At 39.6% G+C, this 26,469-nt stretch overlaps 2 protein-coding genes across 2 annotated transcripts; both read left to right on the top strand.

Moving 5' to 3' along the window:
* The first annotated feature begins 1,191 nt into the window (after positions 1 to 1,191).
* mus81 (MUS81 structure-specific endonuclease subunit) lies at positions 1,192 to 11,954 on the top strand. Its single transcript, XM_017473240.3, has 16 exons — positions 1,192 to 1,741; positions 1,832 to 1,961; positions 3,517 to 3,638; positions 3,743 to 3,859; positions 4,015 to 4,095; positions 4,206 to 4,294; positions 4,716 to 4,898; positions 5,084 to 5,254; positions 5,337 to 5,464; positions 5,998 to 6,110; positions 6,200 to 6,319; positions 7,467 to 7,562; positions 7,633 to 7,773; positions 7,903 to 8,006; positions 8,094 to 8,177; positions 11,745 to 11,954. The coding sequence occupies exons 1-16, from the start codon at positions 1,604 to 1,606 to the stop codon at positions 11,809 to 11,811; spliced, it is 1,884 nt and encodes a 627-aa protein (XP_017328729.1). The 5' UTR covers positions 1,192 to 1,603; the 3' UTR covers positions 11,812 to 11,954.
* An 84-nt stretch (positions 11,955 to 12,038) lies between these two features.
* LOC108268335 (transmembrane protein 151A) lies at positions 12,039 to 22,755 on the top strand. Its single transcript, XM_017473242.3, has 2 exons — positions 12,039 to 13,003; positions 18,648 to 22,755. Exons 1-2 carry the CDS (start codon positions 12,947 to 12,949, stop codon positions 20,427 to 20,429), a joined length of 1,839 nt encoding a protein of 612 aa, XP_017328731.1. The 5' UTR covers positions 12,039 to 12,946; the 3' UTR covers positions 20,430 to 22,755.
* Positions 22,756 to 26,469: the final 3,714 nt, after the last annotated feature.

The following is a 26,469-nucleotide window of genomic DNA, read 5'->3' as shown; positions in this document are numbered from 1 at the left end:
TTACCAGCTAGCTTTATAACTCCTGACAGTCTGTTCTTGATTTTGACAGTTAAAGAGATAAACCAAGACAGAATGTTAAAAGTGAGTACAGATTCCATCACTGATTTGTACACAACTCCTAAAATATCCTTTTCACCATTAAAGCATCTCAATTTTCTCAATAAACGTGTTGGTAAGCCTTTAAAAAAATATACTGTCTGAGTGTTTATCAAAGGTAAAATTGCAGTCAATCTCTGTTTCAAGATATTTAAAGGACCTAACCTGCTCTACTTCATCTCCATTACGTAACAAAGGCTTTAAAAAGTGTATGTGCCTTGTCAGTACCACAACATATTTCCTTTGGTGTCGCTAACATTGAGTGCCAAGGAGCTATCCTCCTTCCTTTATCACGAAGACACTTACCTTAGCTCCACCCTTCTGCACAAACTCATTTTATACAGATGGTGTTATCCTAGGGGGCGCAGAGGCTACTGCACTTTTTTTTTAATAGTTCAGGTAAACAAATAAATAAATATATTATCAAAACAACAACAGTATCACAGGTTTAACAGAAGTATAACTAAGCACACAATTTCCACAATATGACAAGCAAATAATTATATATATATATATATATATATATATATATATATATATATATATATATATATATATATATATATATATATATATCCATGTACAATAAGCAACATTTCCTAATTGTTGAACGATTACTGCTATTTTTAATTTCATTAACATGCAAGCTTGTACAAAATGTCCACTTTTTTAAATTCAAAATCCAGTGTTTTATGTTTATTGTGTACTGAACGCGGGACCGCGTCGCGAAACAAACACGTCACTACACCAAGCGTCACTTGCCATGTCCGCAGATTTATCGCGGAAATACATATTTCTGGTCGGCTGCCATAGCGCGTCTGCTTTAGATTAGTTATATGACCAAATATGTAACAATCCCGTTCTTGATCCCGTTCTCAGAATACCTTTGTATGTTACTGCATGAATTACACAATTACTTTTTCCGTCACGGAAATAGTACTATTGAATAATGCTTTGTTTAAAGCGTACTATATGACGTTGCATTTAATATTATAATAGATTTCGCCATGACAATCATGATATTGGAAATGAAACGGGTTTGTGAAGGGCTGAGTGCAATGTTTCGGTGTTGTGATGATGGTCATCACGGTGTTGTGATGACTATCGTGCAGATCTGGCAACCCTTCTACGTACAATGTTTTCGAAAACCCAGGCGCGGAGATAAGGACATACACAACCGATGTACTGGGTAGCTGTGGATATATTACATTTGTGTGTCGTAATACAAAGACATGTATATAGTTACGCCGAAAAAAAAACGCGAATTAAACCACACAAATGTTGAGAAATAATTGTAGTGTTACGCTAATATTCTTAGCTACAATGTTAGGTAGCTTGTTTAAGTTATGAAGAAACACTCGGTCTGTTGCTTATTAGCTGAATTAGCTTGCGGATAACGTCACTGGCGTATTTAACGGCAGGTACAGTGTTAGTTTGTGTAAATTTGAAGCAGCAGGAGTCTTTTGGTTGGATGATTTTAGCCGACAGCTGAAGTCGCTGTCTCCACATGCCATCGGAAGCAGTGCGTCTGGGTCGGAAGCGACCTGTGCCCTCCTGCCCCAACCCGCTCTTCCTCCAGTGGCTCACTGAGATGCGCGATCACGCCAAAGAGAAAGGCCTCAAGACCCAGTACGTCTATCAGAAGGTAAACTGCAATGTCTTGTTCCTAGCATTTCATTAATAAACTCATCGTTGCTGGTCGTGATACAGTGCGTCCTGTTGTGTTCCCTTGAAGGCCATAAACTCTTTAAAGAAGTATCCCCTGCCACTGAGAAACGGTAAAGAGGCCAAAATCCTGCAGAACTTTGGAGACGGAATCTGTAAGATCCTGGACGAGAGGCTTGAGAAACATTACCGAGAAAACGGTAAGCATGACGTGAACGCCACCCAGAAGTTGTTTCACAAACGTTGTATGATTTGATTAATGAACAGGGTCTCTTTTTGTATTTCCAAAATGCATCCAACGAACACGGGGTAGTGCCCTAATGCTTCTTCTCAAACATTACATTGAAGTTTACATTTACATTTCACAGAGTTTCATATCCAGATGAGAGACTTATAGAAGTGCTTGGCTGTCTACTTCAAAAATAATAATACAGTATAAATCCTTATGGTTGTGCAGATGGACAAAGGTCTATACTGTAGATACCAACAAGCTTAAGAGACTCAAAAACAGTAGTCAGTGCTGACAGATAAAAAAAATCATAATTTAGTAGCTATTACATACTGTGTTTTCAGTGCACAATTGTGCTTGTCCAGTACAATTTATAAAAGATGCAGCAGTACAAAGTTCTTGGAGAAGATTTATAATCTGAAAGTGCAGCGTTGTCCTAGTTTGTAACCAAAAGCACAGTTTGAACCTTAAGGCAAGAGAGAAGTAGACGTGTAAATACAAAGAGAGAGAAATAGAACAATAAATACAAAGAGGGTTGCAAATCCAAGGAGTAAAAAAAGAAATAACAAATACAAAAGATAAATGCAGAAAAAACCCTGAAAATTATAAACTTGATAATATCCGAACTGAAGAGGAGTGTCTGTAGCCGTTTGGGGAAGGTTTGGAGACATGCGGCTGTTTAGGCAGGACAGGAAAGCCTTATAAATGTGCCTGAATTTTAGAGAAGAATGCCATACATAACATGGTGTAGAACCCTTTAGGACCTGAAATCCAAGGACAGGAGTTTTATGTATATATAGATATAATTATTGCAATAACAGGATGTCAGTGGAGTGACCTCAGTAATGGTGTCTTATGAGAGAATTTTGTGAGGTTATAAACCAGTTGAGCAGCAGCATTCTGAATAGACTTAAAACATATAATAAGTAGAGGTGCAGTAGTCATGGCTGGATTTTCATAACCTGTATAGAAGAGTTGGGTCTTCGTTCTGCATTTGAAGACAGCGAGGGACATTTAAAGTCAGCTGTTTGTAGAGAAGGCGAATTTCATTCCAGTAGAGAGAAGTCTTGCGGATTGTCTTCTTTGTATGGCATGGGTCAAGCTAAGCTGTGCTTGTATCTTGAAGAGCTTGGGGTACATTGTAGGAGCCAGTGTAGAATTTGTCTCTTGCTGTCACATAATAAGCAAGCATTACATGAATTTCATGCTGGCAGCTTCATGAAAAACAGTGCTGAGAAAGCAGCAGTGGATTGATGGTTGAATGTGGTCAGGTTGAGTTCAAATTGGGCTGCTGCATTCTGGATAAGATGTAAAGACTTGTACATGCGCAAAGCCCAGCCAGGAGTAAGACACAATAGTCCGATCTTCAGATTATGAGAAACTGACAAGCACCCGATTTACCTCTGGACAAAACTGGTTAAATCCTCCTGATGGTCTACAGGCGAAACCTGCATGAACAAGTAAGGTTTGCAACATAAGCAAAGAATGAAATTTGATCATCCTCTCCTTTTTTTTTTTCTTCATAGGTGCCAATGCTCCTGTCCATTGCTTCCCACATAGTACTGAACCCTGCGGCAACAACCTGCCTTCCACCAAACCATCATCGCACTGCTCCAACCTTCCTGCTGCAAAGGGTGGAAGAAAAATGGTGACTTTCACATAAATACACACCATACCTCTTTCATTGTGTCTCTTAAACATGTGTGTCATAGTCTCATAAACATTCTAGTTATTTTTTTATTATTATTGCAGAACAAGCCTGAGGGTGATGTAAGACATGAGAAAGGTGGAAAGAAGAAAAGGGAGTATGTGCCTCAGAAGAGATCAGGAGGCTATGCTGTTCTGCTTACATTGTACAGACATTCACAGGTATAACACACTGTTGTGGACATTGTGCAGCTTTATATGAATGTCACAAGCAACAAATATAACTGTGAATTCACCAAATTAACATTGAGTAGAAGTAAATAGATATGTGACTGTTTTTACCCAAGTAAAATATTGTTGTCTACTTTGTTTTTCAGATACCTAGCAGTAAAGGTTTCATGTTTAAAAATGAACTGCAGACCGAGGCACAGTCCCTTTGTGACAAATCCTTCACTGTAGTAAGCCCAGCTTAGAAAATGTGTAAAGTTTCATGTAATGTCATAGAAATGCCTCATGTCTACTGTGGCTCTTTAGTGCAGCCCATTTTCACTATATGTGTTGTGTGCAGCCTGATCTAGGTAGTAAATACACAGCGTGGTCTTCAGTAAGCACCCTCATTCAGAAAAACCTGCTTTTGAAGACTCACAACCCTGCCAGGTAAACCCTCACTCGGTGTTGTGGATTGTGCATATTTTATTCTAATGTCAAATTTCAATTTCTGTCTTAGACATAGAGTTAGCTCTTGTAAGATACAAAATCTCAGAATGATATTAGAACTGTCCCGAAACACACTACTGTTTTAACCATTGTTTATTAGGAACATCTGTGTATGCTATGTTTTAATGCTCCTTTTTATATTATGCTTTATCCCCCTCTTTTGTATGAGTGAAGTATAAACTTTAAAGAGATTCATTCAGATCACACACTCACACTTTTTATATGCTATCAACTGAATTTAAAGCAATACTCTGCAGCAATCTATCTGTAGTTAAGGAGCTTTTCCTTATTGTGCTAAGAAGCTGGTTTAGCTGCTCCTGTCTACTCAATCCTTTTGGGTTTTCTCACCTTCATTTGTTAGGTACTCATTGACAGAGCTTGGACTGGCTCTAGCAGAAAGACTGGAGTCTGGAGAGAGATGGGGAGAAGATAGACAAGAGGAGGAAGCAAAGAAGAGTGAGGCTGAAGACTCAGGGGATGGACTGGTTACTGTAGACCTGACTCTGGATGAAGACAAAGAAGAACGTGAAGATGAAGATAGCTGGTGAGAATGAAATTAATCAGTTGAAGAAATAAGCTTAAAGGGTTTAGAGTGTATTCATGTGGTGCTCACTGCACAGCAAAACATTATAATAAGACATACTGTTATCAGTGTGACAGTTCTTGTATGAGTATCAAGTGTTTTAAAGTTGAAATTAGCTTTAGAAATTCCAATTTATTCAATTTCAGCATCCCAAGAGGCGGGCCTAGCACAGCTGTCTCAGTTACACATGTAGGGAGTGCTGCACCTGACTCTGATCTCTCAGAAAAGTGTCACAGCTCAGAGACAGGGAGAGCTGCATATCTTCTCCCGGGAGCCTATGATATTGTGCTGTGTGTTGACTTTATTGAGACCACTGGGTGAGTGCATGATGTTCAGTTTTCTATCAGTGTTTTGAATATGTTTAATTTCATTGCTTATGAGGTGGTTTTAACTTGGCAGAGGAAACACGGCACGCAAACAAGAATTGGTCAAGGAGCTACAGAGAAACGGTGTGGCATTTGACATCAGGAAACTAAATGTGGGAGACTTCCTGTGGGTCGCTCGTGAGAAAGTGGCACCTGTGCCTGGTAATCTCACTCTTGACTAGCTATCTTTGTGTCTCACGTTGATGCTCACTCGATTTTAAACACATATGAACACATTAAATAAAAATATAATAAAATTCCTGTCTCTTTATTGTCTAGGTTATAGGTTCAGGACTAACTGCTAGGTATAAAAATATAAAACCTGAAGGATATTTCCTTTTTGTTCCCCTAACTACCATATTTCCTTTGAGCTGTAGTGACAGACCCATTAGCCATTTTCTCAGATATTCTTTAATACTTACTGAAGGTCGAAGTACAAAACGTTGGAGAAATGCAGTCAGGTCAGCTTAACAAGAGCTTCAGAGGGAAGTGGGGTCACTGAAGTAGGTGTCATCACCATTTTTACTCCAAAAAAGTTAAAAGCTTTAGGTTCTACAATTATTTTTCTCACAACTGAAGCAGATATATTGTTTAATTTCTCATTTATAGTATTGATATATCGACCATGTAGTCATGTGTATGGCATCAGCATAGCTTTTATACATAAGTTTATTCATGGCTGGTTTTAAATTAAGGTCAGTTGCGTCCACCTGTGGCAAAAGAGCTGGTCCTTGATTACATCATTGAGAGGAAGCGGATAGATGACCTGTGTGGAAGTATAATGGATGGACGTTTCAGAGAACAGAAGGTATGACATTCAAACGCTTCAAATAGCCTAGTTTATACAGCAGCAACCGGATTTTTTTTTATTAATTTGGTTTTATTTCTCTGTCTCAGTTCCGTCTGAAGAGGTGTGGTCTGAATAAGCCAATCTACCTGGTGGAGCAGTGTGGTTCAGCAGCAGCACACCTCAGTCTACCAGAGAGCACTTTGCAGCAAGCTATAGTTAATACACAGGTATGTGCACACACACACACACACACAAGTCAAGACTCTGATAATGGCAAATATTGATTAAATCATAGTAAGACATAAAAACGGATATAGGATACAAACATGGAGTTTGAATATAGAGGTATTATCCAAATATATTCCTGAACATATTTGTAATTGTTGGTTTAATGAACATAGTTCTTCATAGTGCTTTTCATATGACATGCTCAAGAGCTTCAGTTGATGTTCACATTAAACATCAGAATGAATAAAAATGTGTTCTGTGTTTTTGATTGTGGCATGGATACCATGGTACCAGATGGGCTGGTTTGAGTATTTCAGAAAATGCTGATCTTCTGGGAATTTCACACACGAGCCTCTATAGTTTACGCAGAATGGTGTGACAAACAAAAAACATTGAGCAAGGCACAGTTCTCTGGGTGGAAACACCTTGTTGGTCAGATTGGTTCAAGCTGCTAGGAGGGGATATAGTAACTCTTATAATCAATATTTCTAACCGTGGTGGGCAGAAAAGCATCCAGCCTTTCAGTGGATGGGCTAAAACCTCAGAAGACCATGTCTTCTGTTGAAGATTCACCGTTGTCTTCACAGTTGAAGATTAGAAGAAAGAAAAAAATTACCTGGTCATTTTCCAGTCTTCAACCAGTTTGTCCAAACCAGCCCATCTGGCACCAACCACCATGCCACGGTTAAAGTCACAGAGATTACACTTTTCCCCATTCTGATGTTTGACTTGACCATTAACTGAAGCTCTTGACCTGTATCTACATGAGTTTATGCATTGTGCTGCCGCCGCCACGTGATTGGCCGATTGGATAACTGTGCAGGTGTACAAGTGTTCCTATTAAAGTGGATGGTGACTGTGTGATATATTATTGAGTGGTGGAGTATAGAGTTGATGATAAGCCAGTGGGTGAATTTAGGAATAGGATTGGGAACGTGTAAGTGACTAAGTATGTGGCTGATTATAGAGAGGGAACACAATTGCTATTTAGGAAGTGTGTGTGTGTGTGTGAGAGGGAGTGAGAGATGGGGAGAGAGAGAGAGAGAGAGTATAATGATTTTAAATAAGGTTAAATTGAGCATCAGCATGTCACATTCTTGTTTCTGTATACTTTTGAATACCTCACATCAGGTTGGTATGTTCCAGGTGGTAGATAAATTCTTTGTGAAGAGAGTTCAGGATATTAAGGAATCAGCTGCCTACCTCACAGTCATGACCAGATACCTGCAGAAACTTTATCAGGTCAGTCCCAGTTGAAGTGCCATGATGCTTTATTGTCAGGTATAATTTAACTGTATAGTTTCTCTTCCAGAATTGTACATTATACTACCGCTCCAGAGAACTGGAAGGAGATGGAGAGTGTGATGTGGAGAATGGAGGCAGCGAAAGAGAAAACCCCTGCTGCTCGCTTATCTCCTTCACAGAATTCAACTATGGAGCCTTGAAAAACAAGGTAGCATGCAATTCTATTAAAATGTGACATGGAGAATTCATGTTTTATAGAAGTTATAGAATCTGTTATACCCTCTGCCATCACACTGACCCGGTCTTTGCTGAATTTTCCGTGTACACACACTTCCAGTGTCAGACAGTCAAAGAAGTTTTTGCCCGACAGCTGATGCAAATCAGTGGAATCTCTGGTGACAAAGCAGCAGCCATATTGGAGCACTACAGTACAGTAAGCAGGTATGAGCAGTATAAACCAATGAAAGCATTTCACTGCCTAATTTTATATTGTCAATATGATATAACAGCATTGCTTCCCTTTCACAGTTTATTGAATGCATACAACCAGTGTTCCACTGACACAGAGAGAGAAAAGCTCCTCTCATCCATCAAATATGGCAAACTTAAAAGGTTTGTCTTTTGCATTTCTTCCTCAGTCTTCATTTCACTATATATCTGTTGTCTGTAAAGTCTCTTACCACTCACTGCCTTTCACATTCCATAACTGTATGGATATTTCAGTGTCATATTTGTGGCCATATCAAAAGCTGATGATAATAGATGATAAGCGTCTATCACCAGCTTTAAAGAATGACTTTTGGTGGTTAGGAGGGCTGAAATAGAACCACCAGCCACAAATATCAATGATGTACCTCCAAATTATACAGTATGAGGTGCTTTACCTTTTATGCAGGCCCCTTTGCTGATGGTGTTTGACCAACATATTTATCCCGTTCTGCACACTAAACACAATGTCCATTGTAGTTCTAATGACTCTTGTTGAAGTTCAGGTTCTGCATTTTGTGAGATGCTCTTAGGAAGGGCTTCCTACCTGCAATGCTTCCAATGCTTGTTTAAAGTAGCATTTAACAGTTGACCTTGAAACTTGAGCTCTACATGAATCAACTAAACTGCAATTCTGAAACTGTGATCTATGGGCTCTCTTTCCCTCCATCATGTTCCCCACTGTGTTTGGGAAAAATTGCTCAGTCAGGCGTGAAACTTCTTGTTATGATCCTAATTGCACTTCATGCTGCATTCGACTTGCCTTGAAAGTGGTGAGTCAGAGCTCAGAATGACATCACTTTCAATCTCTATGCATTTGAGATACAAAGGGAGGGAAAAATTTATGTATATCCCATGTTAATGGTTCAGGAAGAGATTTTACATGTGTGCAACCTCATCGAGTTGAGGCTCGAAATTTATATACATTGAGGCAAAAGATCTTCAATCTCACTTTTTCCACAACTCCAGACATTTCATGTTCCCATACATTTCTTTTGCAAAGTCAATTAGGGCATCTCCTTTTTTCATATAAGGGGTGAAACACTCGATTAGAGACAGCTTTATTAGAGCTTTAAATCACTATACATTTGCCAGAGCCATATCACCCTGCAGCTCTCGCCTGGTTTCCCACTGAACCTAAGCAGAGTTGATCCTGTCTAGTACCTGGATGAGAAAAAACTACTGGGGGAAAACTAAGGTTGCTGCTAGAATTGGTATTAGTGAGGCCAGCAGGAGGTGTTCACCCAGTGGTCTGTGTGGGGCCTCGGGGCCTAATGCCCCAGTATAGTGACACTATACTGTAAAAACAGCACTGTCTTTCAGATGAAACGTTAAACCGTGGTCCTGACTCTGTGGTCATTAAAAATCCCCCATTGGCCCTAATCTATCATGGCCCACTGATAATCTGCATCCCTGAATTGGCTACATCACTCTCCTCTCCTCTCCACCAATAGCTGGTGTGTGCTGGGAGTTCTGCCGCACTATGGCTGCCGTCACATCATCCAGGTGGATGCTACACACTGGTGGTGGTTGAGGAGATTTCCACCCCTTACAATGTGAAGTGCTCTGAGTGCCTAGACAAATGCTATATAAATTTAAGTAATTATTAGTATTATTATTATTTTATTATTATTATTATGCAATAATCTGATAGATTGCAGAAATTGATTTAATGACTTTTAGAAGCTCCTGATTGGCCACTTGTCATAATTAGGGGTTAATAGGAGTGCACCTGTGGCTGTAAAAGGTCCTTGACACCATGGCAAAAGTTCCGGTTCCTCCTTAGGAGCATTTTCCAAACAACTGCCGGTACCACAATCATCTGTACAAACAATTGTATGCGAATATAAAAACTCTTGTTAACACTGCGTCGTTCAGGAAAGAGGCACAAATTAACTCCCAAGGATAAACAAACTTTGATATGAAATTATGAAACTGAACCACAAGACAACAACAAAGGAACCTGTGAAGGATTTGGAGGCATCAGATACCAATGTATGTACATCCATCATTAAGAGATTCCTACCTCACCATGGCCTATAAGGCTGACGTGCAAGGAAGAAACCCATCAGAAATTTGGTAGTGATCACCAGCATTTTGGAGGAGTGTTCTCTGGTCAGATGTAGTAAAAATGTAACTGTATGTAAATGTAAGAGTAAGGCTTTTAATTCAAAGAACACCATCTCAGTTGTTCAACAGTACAGTGGTCCTAAGCATACCTCCTAAGTTGTAACAAAAAGGCTTAAAGACAAGAAAGTGAAGGTTTTGGAGTGCACATCATAAACGCCCTAACTTCAATCCCAGAGAAAATTTATGGAGTGAGCTGAATAAGCATGTCTGAACAAGGAGGCCCACAAACCTGGCTGAGGTACACCAGTTCTGTCAGGAGAAATGAGCAAAAAATCTAGCAAATAATTTGCTTATGGAAGACTACCCAAACAAATTGATTCAAATTAAGCACCAGTTTAAGCAATTAAATTCAATTTAGGCAATGCCACCAAATATAAATACAGAATGTATGTAAACTTTTGACCCACTGAAAATCTGATATTGTATATCAAAGCTGAAATAAATCTGTCTCTTAGCTATTATTTTACCTGTTATGGAAATAATATAATTTAGCCCTATCCACTTCAGAATTCATCCTCGTGCTTTTGTCAGCGGTCACATTATGAATAAATACAAGAGAACCTGTTCCACTGGCAACCGTACATCCATACATGCCCACACCATAAGAAGAGGTGGTATGTTTTGAATCATGAGTGGTTCCAACCCTCAAATTAAAGCTAAAAGTCTGCACTTCGAGGTCATATTCATTATTTAATTTCAACTTCATTATACTTTTGTAGATAGCTAAAATAACTAACTATCCAATGTAAAAGCATTTGTGCACCTGACTGTATATATCGTGTCTCATACACACTGGATCACCAGATGGGTTTGTGTTAAACTGAGGAAACGAGGATGACGATAGCTGTCTGCTGTAGATTTAGTTTATACAGTAACAAGTCAATAAGTGAATAGGCCTACACTGATGGGGTAAGACTTGTCTACCACCAACTCCATATATCACTGCATTCCACAAATTCCTTAAACCAGTGATTCTCAAATTTTTTCAGTGTGAGGCCCCCCTTGTGTAGGGTGCATCCCTTTGCAGCCCCACAGAGTTGTAAAATTTTCACAGTTTAGTTTTTTTCATGCTAGGCTCTTCTGTATTCACTTTCTCAGCTAAGAGACTGTGTCCTCTATTTAAAAACCTATCCATTTTAAATAATCTTAAATTTTATCAACATGTGGCTAACACTACTGTTCACTTCTATATCACCGGATGTCTCTGTTTGGTGATGTTTCAGTTTGGTGTGTGTGTATAATTGATTTAATTTATTAATATTCCTAATTTATACGTACATCATAGTTCACAGGGTGACAATCCCAACTTGCGTAGAGGTCAAATTAATTTAAAAAAATAATTTCTATATGACCCCCAGTTTGAGAAACACTGCCTTAAACACTTTCTACATACTTTTGTTGGTTTTACATGTTTACAGATTTTGTAGTTGGATTCCTGTTATTAAACTCTAAACAGTATTCAGTTAAATACTGTCTGTCACTATGCTTTAATGTGTAAAGTGTGTAGGCTTCACAGTTGTAAAACAATATTGACCCTTCATTTTCTTTTCTTTTTTTTCCCAGAAACATTGGGCCAGCTCTTAGCCGGACTGTATACCAGCTTTACTGTACAGGTGGACCGCTGTCATAACCACACCGTTTTACGTTACCATTCTTCATCAAACTGCAGTGCAGTGCACTGTGCCGGGCTGCTGCTCTTTAACCTATTTTTTTGTTTGTTTGTTTGAGATTTTGCAAAATATGATTTGAATAAAGATTTGCATTTCACACATATCATTGTATTACTGGGGATGAAAATGGCTTGGTTAAATTAATGTGGAGTACGGTGACTTCATTTTGCTGTTTCAGTGTTTTACAGTTTTCATTATATTTGCACTTTTTTGTTTACCCGTGGCATTGCATAGAAATTTGCTGAGTGGAGATGCTGTTACTCACTGAAGCACAACGTGTTGGGGATGAAAAACAGCTTTTGGCATTAGCCGAGCAGGTGCACTGTAAGGAAATCATGGTTGTAGTGAGTAAACGCTAGACAGGTAGATGACGTCAGAAGGATGTGATTTATAGGGAAGTCTCCATGGCTTCGTCCCAAACCGCCTACTATTTTATTAATTAGTGTGTCAGAATACCTTACCGGCGATACCCTCCTTAGTAGGATAGTGTGTGGTTTTGGACGTAGCCCGTGTGTATGTATTGTTCCTTTGTAGGCCAGGAGGAGAGCGAAGGGAGACCTCTGATGACGTGCTCAAGGAGAACAGCATCATACAAAAAAAAAAAAACAGCAAAAGGAATAATAATAATAATAATACAGCGCGTTATCTCTTTTGTAGACTAGTTTTAACGTATTCGATTTGAGAAATGCAATAGCCAGTCTGTGTTTGGATTTATTATTTTTCTTTTAATATCGAAGATAATACATTAATTTATTTAATTAATTTCTCCAGTCTCCCCCCTTGCCTCCCTTTAGCAGACGTAAACAGCTTCACCTCCACATCCGCATCCTGGTTCTTACGCGCCGTTAAACTAAAGGGATGCAAGCTAGAGACTGGGTGAAATGGTCCGATTCGAGAAGTTGCATGTACAGATCGTGTGAAGGACAGTATATTTAAAAATAGCCTGGCGATTAGTGCGGTTTGTCTCGCAGCGGCGCAGGTGCTGAAGCGGATGCTGAGGCGGCGGATGGGGTGAGTCTGGCCGGAGCGGAGCGCTCCAGAAGCGGGCTGCTCCTGAATGAGGCTCCGCTACAGCCGGAACGCTGAGCGGGAATAATGCAGGACACGGCGGACGGAGAGGAGCCCATTCTGGCCGGGACTGCCAGGGAAGAGGTGAGATGCGATCGGTTTGTTATGGGAAGGGACACTCAGTGAATGCCCATTGCGCAGGAATTACAGCCGAGCGGTTTTATTGTCACAGAGAGTCCACTGCGCTCCGTTAGCACTTGGAGATGTTCGGTACATAGGCGTAAATTGGGAGCGAAAAGGATCGACGAGGGGACTCGTGATGCGTGTCCCCTTCAGCATCCTCACCGCGCTCCTGCATTGCAGTTAGCAGGAAATGCACTGCCGTATTTATTCCCCATTATCTCATACTGCCTTCATTCTGCTGGTTTTCCAGAAACAGACAGTGGTGTTCTGTTCATCATGGATAAGATATTGGGCTTAGAGGAATGGCACTGGTGAATTAGCATCTCTGTTCTTTTCCCCTGAAGACGGACTCCCGCTGCTATTTTTCAGCACGAAAAAGCCCCGCTTTCTCCCGTCTTTATCACCATACCAGCAAAACCTTTCTTCACTTTCACTAAATGGCAGCTGAAATCTAATAGACGTACTGGCTTAATTGATTATAAAACCATAAAAGTCCGGACGTAAGTGTGAGCATTTCAGGATTCATTGTCTGAGAACACATTACTGTTTCATTCAGGCCTGTAGGCTAATTTGTTCTTAAAAGAGTAGAGGAATTGCAGGCAATCCTCAAAAAAAAAAAACTAAATGAAATAAACATCTGGGTTTTTTTTGTTTTTTTGTTTATCTGTCACAAGTCTACGTGCATGTAGTCCATATTCAACTATACAGTAAGTGGGTAAAAATATGTACAAGATGCATTTGTTATTTTATATTGCTTATTTTATTATTTATTTGTTTGTTTGTTTGTTTGTTTGTTTGTTTGTTTAATCTATGTTTTCAGATGTGTAAGATACCATAGAGCAGACCCATTTATCTGTATAATAAAGTCCACAGACCCGCTCAGCCCACATTTATTTCATGAACATTATCTACTATAATACGTTGTCTATTTATTGGAACAATAGAGTATCCTATTCCTGATCTTTGTACCAAGAGAACACTTTAGTTCCTATAAATGTTATTTATAGGCTAGCTTGTATTGCGTTATTGAGATTAGATTAAACCCATTTAATTCAAGTGATCATTCAAACATGCTAAGAGTAAAAATAATTCACTAATAAATATAATAACTTTAATCATTGTGGTATGTGATTTTCACTACTGTAACGAAATTAAATAACCATGGACCTGCTGACAGTGCTTCATTTTTAAAAAATCACTGCCACAATAGTCCTGAAATTAATCACTATTTGTCTTGGTACATCTAATTAAATATGAATATACCTAACTCTTGGAGTCTTCAACAGATGTTGAGCATGTTCCTCTGATCATCTCAGTGATTCTGACCGTGGCATGATTGTTTGTGCCAGACAGGCCGGTTTGAGTATTTCTATAACTGCTGGTTTCCTGCTATTTTCACACAGAATTGTGCAATAAATAAGAAGCATCCAGTGAGCGGCAGGTCTGCAGATACAAGCACTGTGTCAATGAGAACAGTCAACAGATAATGGCCAGACTGGTTCAAGCTGACAGAAAGGCTGCAGTACCTCAGATAACCACTCTGTACAATTGTGGTGAGCAGAAAAGCATCTCAGAATGCACAACATGTCGAACCTTGAGGCAGATGGGCTACAATAGCAGAAGGCCTCTCCAGGTTCCTCTTCTGTCAGCCAAGAACAGAAATCTGAAGCTGCAGTGGTCACAGACTCACCAAAACTGTACAGTTGAAGACTGGAAAAACGTAGCCTGGTCTGATGAATTTCGGCTAAGGCACACAGATGGTAGGGTCAGAATTTGAGACCAAAAGCATGAATCCGTGGACCCAACCGGCCTTGTGTCAACAGTCCAGGCTGGTGGAGGTGGTTTAACAGTGTGGGGAATGTTTTCTTGGCATACTTTGGGCCTGTTAATACCAATCAATCATAACTTGAATGCCACAGTCTATTTGAGGATTGTTATTGACCATGTACATCCCTTCATGGCCACATTTCACTCACCTTCTAATGGTTACTTCCAACATGTTAATGCACCATGTCACAAAGCAAACATTATCTCAAACTGGTTTCATGATCATGACAATGAGTTCAGAGTTCTTCAGTGGTCTTCCCAGCCACAGGATCTGAATCCAATACATCATCTTTGGGATGTGGTAGAACGAGAGATTTGCAGAATAAAAGTGCACCTGAAAAACATGCAGGAATTGTCTTATGTGATCATGTCAACATGGACCAGAATCTCAAAGGAATGTTGTGGGATCCATGCCACGAAGAATTGAGGCTCTTTTGAGAGCAAAGGGCGGCCCTACCCAGTATTAGATTAGTGTTCCTAATAAAGTGTTCCATGAATATACACTCACCAAACACTTTATTAGGAACACCTGTACACCTGCACGTTCATGCAGTTATCTAATCAGCCAGGCATGTGGTAGTAGTGTGACGTAAATTATGCAGATACAGGTCAAGAACTTGTTAACAACAAACATCAGTGGGGAAGTGTGATCTCTGTGACTTTAACCGTGGCATGGTTGTATGTGCAGATGGGCTGGTTTGAGTATTTAAGAAGAAGCTGATCTCCTGGGATTTTCACACACAACTGTGTGTGGAAACACCTTGTTGATAAGAGAGGTCAGAGGAAAATGACCAGATTGGGGAACTATACCTCTTAGCGCCCCACTGCTGTATCAAGGAGTTCTAATACACGTTAGTCTGCCATCTACTGGTCAATTATGATCTGGCTACATTGATGGATCCACTCCGTTCAACCTCTGTTCTTAGACCACCCAATAATTAAAATACGAAAATGAAAGTTTTATTCTCCGGAATTCTGTTTATTTGTCGTTCGTTATAGTTGCAATTTAGTTTACGCTTATTTTGAAACTAACATTTTTATTTTTATTTCAGTTAATGAAAATGTTTTTCACCTAGTTTTAGTTTTCGTTAACCGTAGTGTATATCAGTTTTAGCATTGAAGCCATAAATATACATATGTATGTATGTTTGTATGTATGTATAATAAAACACTACTTTTCTGTGATTTTTAAAGTGTTTTTATTAATGTGTCAGGGCAGTCAGTATGCAGGTTTTGTTTTGTTTTGTTTTGTTTTTTGTTTTTTTGTTTTTTTTGCAGCAGCAGCAGCAGTGTCCAAAAGATGTCAAAGGCTCTGACCAATCAAATAATCTGCTGCAGATGTGACAATCGTAGCCAATGGCTATTTGCAGCTATTGGCTACTATGCAGATTTAAAGAGCTAGTGCACTCCAACCTTATCTGCTTTCATACTTTCACTAGCATAAACTACATGACACGCTGATAGATAGACAGTGATAATGTTATAAACAGTAAACACGCAATCTGTAGTGCTGAAACAATACCTACACTGTTCATATGAGTCCTGTTGTACAGTGTAAAAGTTCATACAATACACTGGGTGTGTATTTATCCCTGGTGTATTGCTGCATACTGCTGTACCATTTCTTTATTCATTTAAGATTAATGTAAGATTAAGACTAATAGAGACTAATTACTAGATAATGGCCTCTGTTAGGCAACAAAACATGGGAGAATGGATAAAAACAGATCCATCAGATCCCGAACTGCCCCCCCCCCCCCCCCCCCCACACACACACACACACATATACACACATGTTTCTACCCAACACTAGTGAGAGATCCCAGTAAATTAAAAGATTATGACTCGTAAATATAACGATTATAGCTCTGTTTCTGCATTCACGAGAAGGACCATCAAATAATAAATCTGTGTTATCAAGGTATACAGTCAAATAAGGTTTATTAGCCCAACAAAATAAGCTTAGTGTTTGAGATGCCGATTTCCACACATTTTTTTCACCAGTGCTTTCCTTTGAGTGTTTTACGCTGCCCTGTGACACAGCATGAGCAGCAGTTTGAACAGATGAAACTGGCTTTACATGTCTGGGAGGAAGCACATATTAGCTTTCACTCTCCCCGTTTGGTAACTGTCATATGATAGGGAGAGCTGGCTGGTGTGTGGGAATATGGCAGGTGACCAAACTGAGGAGAAAATGGGAGAAAATACTGCTAAGGAAAAGACAGAAAACAGATACTGGGTTCACTTGTCACTCTGTTGTACTCTTAGTTATTATGTTTTTTTCTGTGTCATATGCTCTCTCTCTATTGTTGATCTTTGATTTTTTTTATTGTGTTCAATATAAGTACAAATATTTCATTCTCCTGCTTTACTGCCTTCATTGATGTTTGAGAAACGTTATTTAACAGACACCATGTTGTAACAAAGATAAACTAGACTTGAAAAAAACAATGTGTCTCTAAAGACAGTGGATAAAATGCAGCTAATATTACTGCCTAACACTGTAGTAATGCAAAGCATTTAGATTAATGATGATTATGCTGGCTTTAAGTTTCTGGTTTCTGGTTTCTAATGGCTTCACTCTGCTCAAGACCAACCATGCATGCCTTTACTCTCCACAATGCAGCTTTCCAAATGTAATCATATCCCCTTCTGAAACATTTTAGCTATCCTCATATTGCCTTTCAGGTGAGATCATGAAACTGCTGAGAATCTTGGAGCTAAAATAATACCATTCGAATGCTTAGATAGCTGACTGGCTGCCGGTAAAGACTGCGTTTCTGCATTGCTAGCTTAACTGGTGGGTTTTAATGAAGGAAAATCAACATTGTTGTGCTATATATTTTAGGTAATATTTTGTGTATTTTTAAGAATTTATAGCGATTACAGTTGGTGCTGGGCAAGCCGGGTTAATTATTTTAATGCGCTGAAGAATATGCATTGTTCAGTTGCTATTAAAGATCAAATGGCTGCATTCTATCTTTAAATAGAGGGATGGCAAGCTTCAGAAATTTTAGATGTACAAGCTGTAAATAATTGATTGCCAATTTTTTGTGTTTTTTTTTCTCATGGTGTACTGCTGCAAATCCTCTGGGAGATGTGACTATATAAGTCAGAGGCTATGGCAGAGCATGAGAACCCTGTGTCTTCCTTCCTATGGGATCAGAGTGACAATATTATTGACCATTATACTGGGTGGCAGTAGAAAATGCTGTCTCTTGCTGGAATGGGAAATGTGTGACTGGCCTCATCAATAGGCTAATGTAAGGGATAAATAACAGTCTACCTTAGATTCTGATTAAAGGCACATTTTTATGCTGATGAAGAAGCAGCTTCATTAACCCAAATAAGTCAATGTTGGAAATTAAGCAAAATTTAAAGGAAAAAAATGCACACAAAGAGAAGAGAAGTGAGAAGGTTAAAGAGTAGTGTTCTACCTTATCAAGAACCTCAGATTACTCAAAGTAAACTCAAAGCAAACTTCCTGTTTTTATGATGGACTCAAATCATGCATTTTATTAATTAACTAATAGTTGAAGCTTCAATTGATGAGGACCTCAGACAAGCCTTAAAAAAAGCACAAGGGCACTATGGACATCAAGGGGCTGATATCACCCCATCACCAGTTCCTCCCCATCTGCATTTGTGTGCTACTGTGTACATTAATAGCTCCAAAAGTTTTTACTGAGATGCCTGTCACTCTTGACCGTACCAAGATGCTAAATTTCTTTTTTCTGTTTTTCTCTTGTCTTTCCATCCCTTTTCTTCTCTTCCACAGCAGCGTCCAGTGAAGCAGTCCCTGGCGAGCTCTCTGTGTCGGGAGTCACATTGGAAGTGTCTTCTCCTCACGCTGCTTATGTATGGATGTTTTGGCACACTGACCTGGTGCGGATTATGCAAGGTTCCCGTCCTCACAGTCCCCTTAGAGCTTGCAGCTACAGTACTGGAAAATGAAGACCAGTCTACAACTTCAGGTGCTGTTAACACCTACAGCCCTGATGAGTTGACTGTGGACAGCCCTTGCTCAAGCGGCTATGTCTACATTCCGTTGGCCTTTCTGGCCATGCTATATGTGGTCTACTTGGTGGAATGCTGGCACTGCTACTCCAAGACTGCCATGCTGGCTCAAGCAGAGGTTGCGGAGGTGTATGAGCGTGTACAGAGACTCCAGCAGGCTACACCATGCATCTGGTGGAAGGCCATCAGCTACCACTATGTGCGAAGGACCAGACAGGTAACACGCTACCGCAATGGAGATGCATATACCACCACACAGGTGTACCATGAGCGGGTCAACACGCATGCAGCAAGTTCAGAGTTTGACTATGCTAGGCTGGGTGTAAAAGATGTCTCCAAAGAGCTAAGGGGCCTCATGGAGTATCCAGCAGTGCGTCTGCGCTTTACGAAGTGCTTTAGTTTCTCCAGTGCCCGAGCAGAGGCTGCCTACCTCACACAACGTGCACGGTTCTTTGGGGAAAATGAAGGCCTAGATGACTACATGGAGGCACGGGAGGGAATGCACCTGAAAAATGTAGACTTTCGTGAACATATGCTGGCCTTCCCTGACCCTGCTCGGCAACCCTGGTACGCACGACGGAGGGTGTTCTGGCTTGCATCAGCTATGCTGCTGTCATGGCCACTTCGTGTTGTGGCAGAATATCGCACTGCGTATGTGCATTACCATGTAGAAAAGCTGTTTGGTGATGAAGATGACAGCAGCAGAGGGGATGGAAGTGAGAATGGAGGGATCAATGAGAATGTAAATGGACCTGGAGGAGGGGGCATCGGATCAAGCTACCGTGCCATTTCCCGGGTTAACACCGTTGACATGACAGAACTTGAGTGGCACATTCGCTGCAATCAGCAAATGGTTCCCAGCTATTCTGAGGCACTGCTGATGGATCCTGGCTCAGATGGTAACCAAGGCACAAACCCCCCTTCTGCTGGGGCAAACACCAACACAGGAGGTCCTACGCTGCCTGTGGCCTTTGCCTCAGCCTACCTGCTCCAGAGCTGCCCTCGCTGTCGCCGGTCCACTAGCAGTATGTCACTCCCTTCCAGGCTGAGAGGTCCAACAGCTGCCTTACTGACTGGCACTGTGGCTGGGATGAGGGCTAGCGGAGCAGGAGGTGCTGCTGGAGGTCCAGGCAGGCTTGTTCTGAGCAGAAGTGGTTTTTCATTGGGTCGTCTCCAGACCACACGTCCCACATCTCTGTTCCATTCCCGCAGTGTGGGTGGAGGTCTAGGAGGAAGAGGGGAGGACGGGAGTGGTGCAGGAGCAGGAGGTGGAGGATTTCTTGGTTTGGGCTCAAGACAGGATGAGGAAAGCAGAGGGGTGCTAGAGGGAGAAGGGGAGGAGGAAGAACAGGTAAATGAAGATGCCGGAGAGGAGGAGAGAGAAAGACAAGAAGAGGAAGCAGAGCAGCCTGAAGATAGCAACAGAGAGGAAGGGAGAGAGGGTGAAAGGGATCGACCTCCTGCATATCAGGATGCTTTTTTCTTCCCTGTGTTAATAGTGCATGGAGAGGAAAGTTGTCACTCAGGAGATAACATCTCTTAAACAAGAGGAACGACTTCCCCAAAAAGGAGAGCATAGGAGGATGGCTATATAAAGATAGACATAGTACTGTTTGTCTAGTAAGGGATAAGGTACAGTAGGAACTGATAGCCTTGGTTGTCATGTAGAAAAGCTAAGTAAAGTAGGTTGAAAAATACGACTCATTATATCTATGCAAGATTGAGAGAAGTCAGGTAAAATAAGCGACAGATATCCAACAAGTTCTTTCTCCATTTGTCAAACTCCAAAGGAATTATATTATAGAAAGAAGAAGACCAACAAAGAAACAAAAAACAAATAAATAAATAAAATCTCTCTGTACATTTTCCAAAGTTAATACATCACAGAAATCATAGATGTCATAATACAAGCATTTCTATTTCTGGTTTTCCAGTATCAAGTAACTGCACATAAAATCTTCAGGTACATCAAAATCACCATAATTGCAGCCTTGGAACCCAAATGGATCACAGTCTTCTGTAAGACACCCCACCTGTGCATGTAACTTAACGTTACCTCAGCCTATACGCTAACAACAGACTTGCAATTACAGTGTATCCCATTTTTCAGCAATGGAAACACCACAGCCCTGTTTTCTGACCTCCATCTATCCAGCTTAGTCTGGTCTTACCATCCTCAAATACTCTTGCATTGCATGCTGTTTGCTGAGGCTTGGTCGAAGCAAGTTGACATTGGGAGATAATGATCTGTTGAACAGGTTTTGAAGCTTTGGCTCACTTGATAAGGAGTGTTTCACCTCTGTTGTAAAGCCTGGACCAAGACTTCTCATTGTAAATGGACACGAAATGGCTGAGTACTTAGTTGATACGAGAAGCATAAAAATGTGGAGAGTATTCTCTATGCTGGAAGCTTTATTGTATCACATCACTTTGTTATAGTGAACCACATTATGTTTTGGGTACATTTGCTATATTAGTAAGTTTATTTGTTCTGTAGTGTATCACCAGTTTTGCCTCATGAAGGGCTTTGCTCAGCTACTATGCCTCACATAGTCACCTTGTTTTATGGGACAACCATACAACACATTGCCTTCCATCATAGCATCCATACTTGTCTCTCATATTGTACCACATGAGCATGAACCAGCTAATCATTGATTGAAATGGTTAGTGTGCCAAGAAATACTCACTGATTGCTAATAATTGTACATTGGCCACAGTCTATACCCATTTTGTATATAGGACACTTTTACCAAACAATATTTTATTTTTGCACAGATGCTCATAAAGTCCTATTTCCAGTCACTCAGTCCTACATGCTATATTTGTTTCGAGTGTTTTTATGTTTGTATGTATATTTGATGCCTTTCTATATTTAGTGCTTGTGGATCTGAGACTAATTCTACAGTTGCAATATGTCACTTCTCAAGCTCTATTGTTTGTCTTAGGATAAGCAAAAAACACACAACTCAAGATTTCGCACTCAAAAAAATAGATGCTTTTAAGCTTAAGCTCCACAGATAGAGGTTCAAAAACATCCACTCAGTCATTCACTCAGTCATGTGAATGGACATACTCTAGTTTAAAAACATGCATGCTAGACAGACTTCCTAGTGGCAATAATAGGATACTACATTTGGGGAAAGTCAAAACAGAAAAACATGTTCAGGCAATCTTGTCAGAATGTTCTGTTTTGCATCATGAATGTTGATTACCATTGATGTTTTAATGAGAAATCACAGTGAGAAGATATGACAAGCATTTAGATAAGAAGTTTGCTCCACATATGTAAAGGCTTTCAACTACAGCCACACTTTACAAGTCTAGATTTAACTAAACTTGAGTTGACTAATGAACATTCCAGTGCAGACAACAGCTGATTGTTATGTGTGGTTGTTGAGTTGATATACAAGAGTCAGGCAGCTGAGTGTGTTTATCTATGTAGATGTTTAAAAGTAATGTGTGAGGATGTTCAATTTCAAGTCCATTTCAAGGCTTATTTGGGGTGGGGGGCAAAATTTTGAAGCAGTTCATCTAACAGCTTCAATTGCTTCCAAAACTGTGTGTAGCCCAGCAGAAACAGTAGTTTCCACTCTGGGAGAATGTGTTGAATGTTGTTAGTGATTGTGCAGTATGATTCATCTGGAATGGATGGATAGGCTATAAAGTATCCCTTTAAAGTAAATGAACTCAAATATCAAATGAATAGCTACTTTAACACCTCAAACATCATTCAATGATGCAAATGATTCTATTGTAGCAAAGATTGTTAATTTGATAGGTATCAGTTAGAGAGATTATGATGATGTTGATAACTGATAATGATATTATTTATGCTATAATAAATCCAGACTGCTTGATTTAAAGAACCTGTCTTATGTCATGATTACTTATTTCATTTTTATAGAGTATTAATCCGGTAGTTACATGATTTGTTAACATGGTATGATTTTTCAAACTCTGCCAAGTGTGTGAAACTGTGAAAATGTCAGTATAAATTCTAATAGTATAATAATATATCTGCCGTTATGACCTTAAGGACGTTAGGGCCTGTTCACACCGGGACGTTTTTTTCGTAGCACGTTAAAAGGTCCGTTTTTGTGTTCACACTCAGGCGTTAAACATGAGCGAACCGCTGAATGAAAGTGTAAATTCACTCCCTGACAGTAGAGGGCGCTTAGCCAAAAGCAGAAATACCCCAGTACACTGCACAACTTTCGGTTTCTGACACTCATTTGTCACTGAGAAGAAGAAGAGAGACAGTGTTTATGTACTTAAGCCATTCACACACTTTTTGCAAACTCGCTAAATTAAGTATGCGCTTTTGTGAAATGTAAGATATCTGACCAGTGCAACAAATACTTCTTTAAAGCATATATATATATATATATAAAGCAGTATAATCTTTTTAAATAAATAATGATTTGAATTATATCAAAGTCACAGCAATAGCATTCACATGCTTACGGGAAGACCCAGATTTATGTTATTTTTTTAATCCAATTTTTTTTTGGGAGGGGTTGGGTATAAGGCAACTATTGTTGTGTTCAAAAATGTTAACATTCCTGCAAATTGATGAAGTGTTGAATATGAATAGTCGTTTTTGTGGTCAATATGATAATACAACGGCTCAATAATGGGACATTTAGTTATTTGAAAAAGAGGTCATGAATTCTTATATACTTACATATATATGGCAGGTGCAAAATAAATACAGTGAACTATCAATCAGCAGATTATCATTTGCAGGGACGAGACAAAGTAACAAACACTGAAATAATTAAATGGATTATTTATTGTATATGCTTGCATTTCAGTAAAAAAAAACAATAGCCATAAAATAGGCTAATAAATATACTTATATAGTATTTAGTGTGTAATTCTGAATCTGGTGCTTTCAGAGGACATTTTGTTTGTGTGTGTAGGCAGAAGGATTTATTAGCAGTGAGCTTTTATTTCAGGTGTGTCACTTATGCACTCTTCTTTTTCGGCTTCTTCTTCGTGGGTAAGATACTTTTGTAGTTGAGCGTCATCAAGTCGTACTTTTATGTAATTCAGCGGCTCTGTGCACGTGAACAGAAGCGCGAATCTCATTGGTCGGCCAGGTTTTGACGAGGCGCGTCATAAAAAAAGGAATCCCTTGATGTTAAAAAACTTTGACGCCAAGTTTTACTCCTGGGTGTGAACACTCTCATTGACAGCCCCTGGGGCATTAAACGGACCTTTTTTCACGCTGCTGTGAACAGGTCTTATCATTATGGTAAACTATAGTAAAATGTCATTAGACCAGATACTAGTGTGAGTGACAGTACAGACCACATTCTCATGTCATCTGCACCTTCTTGTGTAAATGCCGAAATCATCAAGTCCTTGTCCTTGTTATTGAGCCACCGTGTGGTCATTTCAGGTATTAAAATAAGTAATTGATGAAGAACAAATCCAAACTGTGTGTTGCAGGGAGAGGCCACTACCGAGCCTCTGGGTAGGATTAAATTCTATCTATAGTATTTACTGTTGGCTTCAAGTCTCAATAAGCCTCTTTTTTTACCACTTCAAGCCCAAACAAACACTCCTGCTTCACACTTGGATGCCCTGACTGATGATAATGGTGAGGAGTCATAAGGTAAGTCCATTTTGACTGCACTAATGTACAACTTGTATCTTAATTTGTTCCTATGGCTATACGAGCGTTAAATACATAGGTAATCAGCCATTGTGATGCCATCTTATGCTCTGGAATTTGTTCTATGATCCTGATGTTTTCTGTTTGTCCCCTTCTACCCTCTAAGCCTGTGATTGTTTATGATGGTTTACATGTATGGTGGTGTTGTGTTTATGTTTTTCTACGCACCCATTCTGGAAATAAATTTCCTCTTTGAGGACAAATGAAAATATCTATCTATCTATCCATCTAATAAACTTGGAGGAATATAGACAACTAAACAGGATCAAATCATCTTACAAAAATAAATGTGCCGATAATAGAAGCTTGCAGAACTACCTACGTTAGGCTGTCTGACAAAGCAACAGTTAAAACAGATTGAGAAATGGCCTGTGTACGTGTTCAATTGTCACATACATTTGTCTTGCATTCTCTCTCAAAATTACAAGTAAACTATCTCCTTCAAGTTGGGTCTTTATATATATATATATATATATATATATATATATATATATATATATATATATATAAATATATTCCATGTAACCATCCATCCATCCATCCATCCATCTTCTATGCCGCTTATCATTCCTTCAGTGTCACAGGGAAACCTGGAGCCTATCCCAGGAAGCATCGGGAACAAGGCGGGGTACACCCTGAACAGGGTGCCAATCCATCGCAGGGCACAATCACATACACATTCACACACCCATTCATCCCATGTAACCACATGTAACAATTTCTATTAGTTCGTGTTGATTTGTGCCAAAAAAATTATTTGTGAATAAGAAATTGTTGAGATATTCTCAATATTTTCCTCACTCTCCTGATCTGCTTTGTGCTGCTCTCACTTTTAGCCATTCAATTTTAGTAATAGAAAATGAATGGGAGGCAGGACGAAAATTATGTTTTCTCACTTACCACTTTCTTAATCTTATACTTGTATTTACTGAATGTCTACTTCACCAAGTAAGTTTTTCTGACGTTTTTGGCTACTTCATACCCTCTAATGCCTTACTCGCTGCTCTACTTTCCTTTGTTGCTACTGCCTCATGTTGTTATTCAAGTCCCCTAAGTTGTCATTCCTCCTTTCACCACTCTGTCCACCTCCATCCCTCTTCCTGTCTCCCTCTCCTGTCTCTCTGCAGGTGATGACCAAGGTCAATTAATGGTATGTCCACGGATGCACATGCAGGAGTTGGCAGACAATAAGCATTCTTACAAGGCCCGTGGCAAAGACATGCAATCTCAGGAAGCTATCAAGACAAAGGAAGGAGAAGTTATGGAGACAAACAGATATAGAGATGATACAGAGGCAGCAAATGTATGTAGCTGGTGTAAAGGAGAACGGTGAATACATAAAAGCACTAAAAATGCTGTCAAACTGTAGGCTCCTGATTCTCATTGCTTTGTTAAAGATGCTGTTTTGTTGTGTCCCCAAATTTTACATTACATTTGCTCATTTGACAGACAATTTTGTTCAAAGCATCTTACACTTGAGACAGGATACAACTGTGCAGTTGAGGGTTAAGGGTTATGTATAAAGGACCCAACCATGGCAGCTTGAAGGTACTGGGATTTGAACTCACAACCTTCTGATCAAAGGCTGAACCACTGGGATACTACTGGCAACACTGCTATTCACATTATTTTATATCGCAATACTAGGAGTAATTTAAATTTCACCAAGGCCCTAATGAATTCAAACAAAATGTAAAGCATACATTTTTATCTTTTCATTTAATAAAAAATACATGATGGGAAACTAATACAGCAATATCCAGATGATATCCCATGCACGATGGTGTCCAATAAATTTTACAGATAAAAAAAAATTATAATAATAAAACAAAAAAGGCAAGAACAAATTTTCACATGGTTCAGAATGGTGCAGAATACATCTGGACAGATAAAAACAATG

The sequence above is a fragment of the Ictalurus punctatus genome, chromosome 7, assembly GCF_001660625.3.
Source record: "Ictalurus punctatus breed USDA103 chromosome 7, Coco_2.0, whole genome shotgun sequence".
NCBI lineage: Eukaryota > Metazoa > Chordata > Actinopteri > Siluriformes > Ictaluridae > Ictalurus > Ictalurus punctatus.
This window is presented reverse-complemented; position numbering and strand designations above follow the sequence as displayed.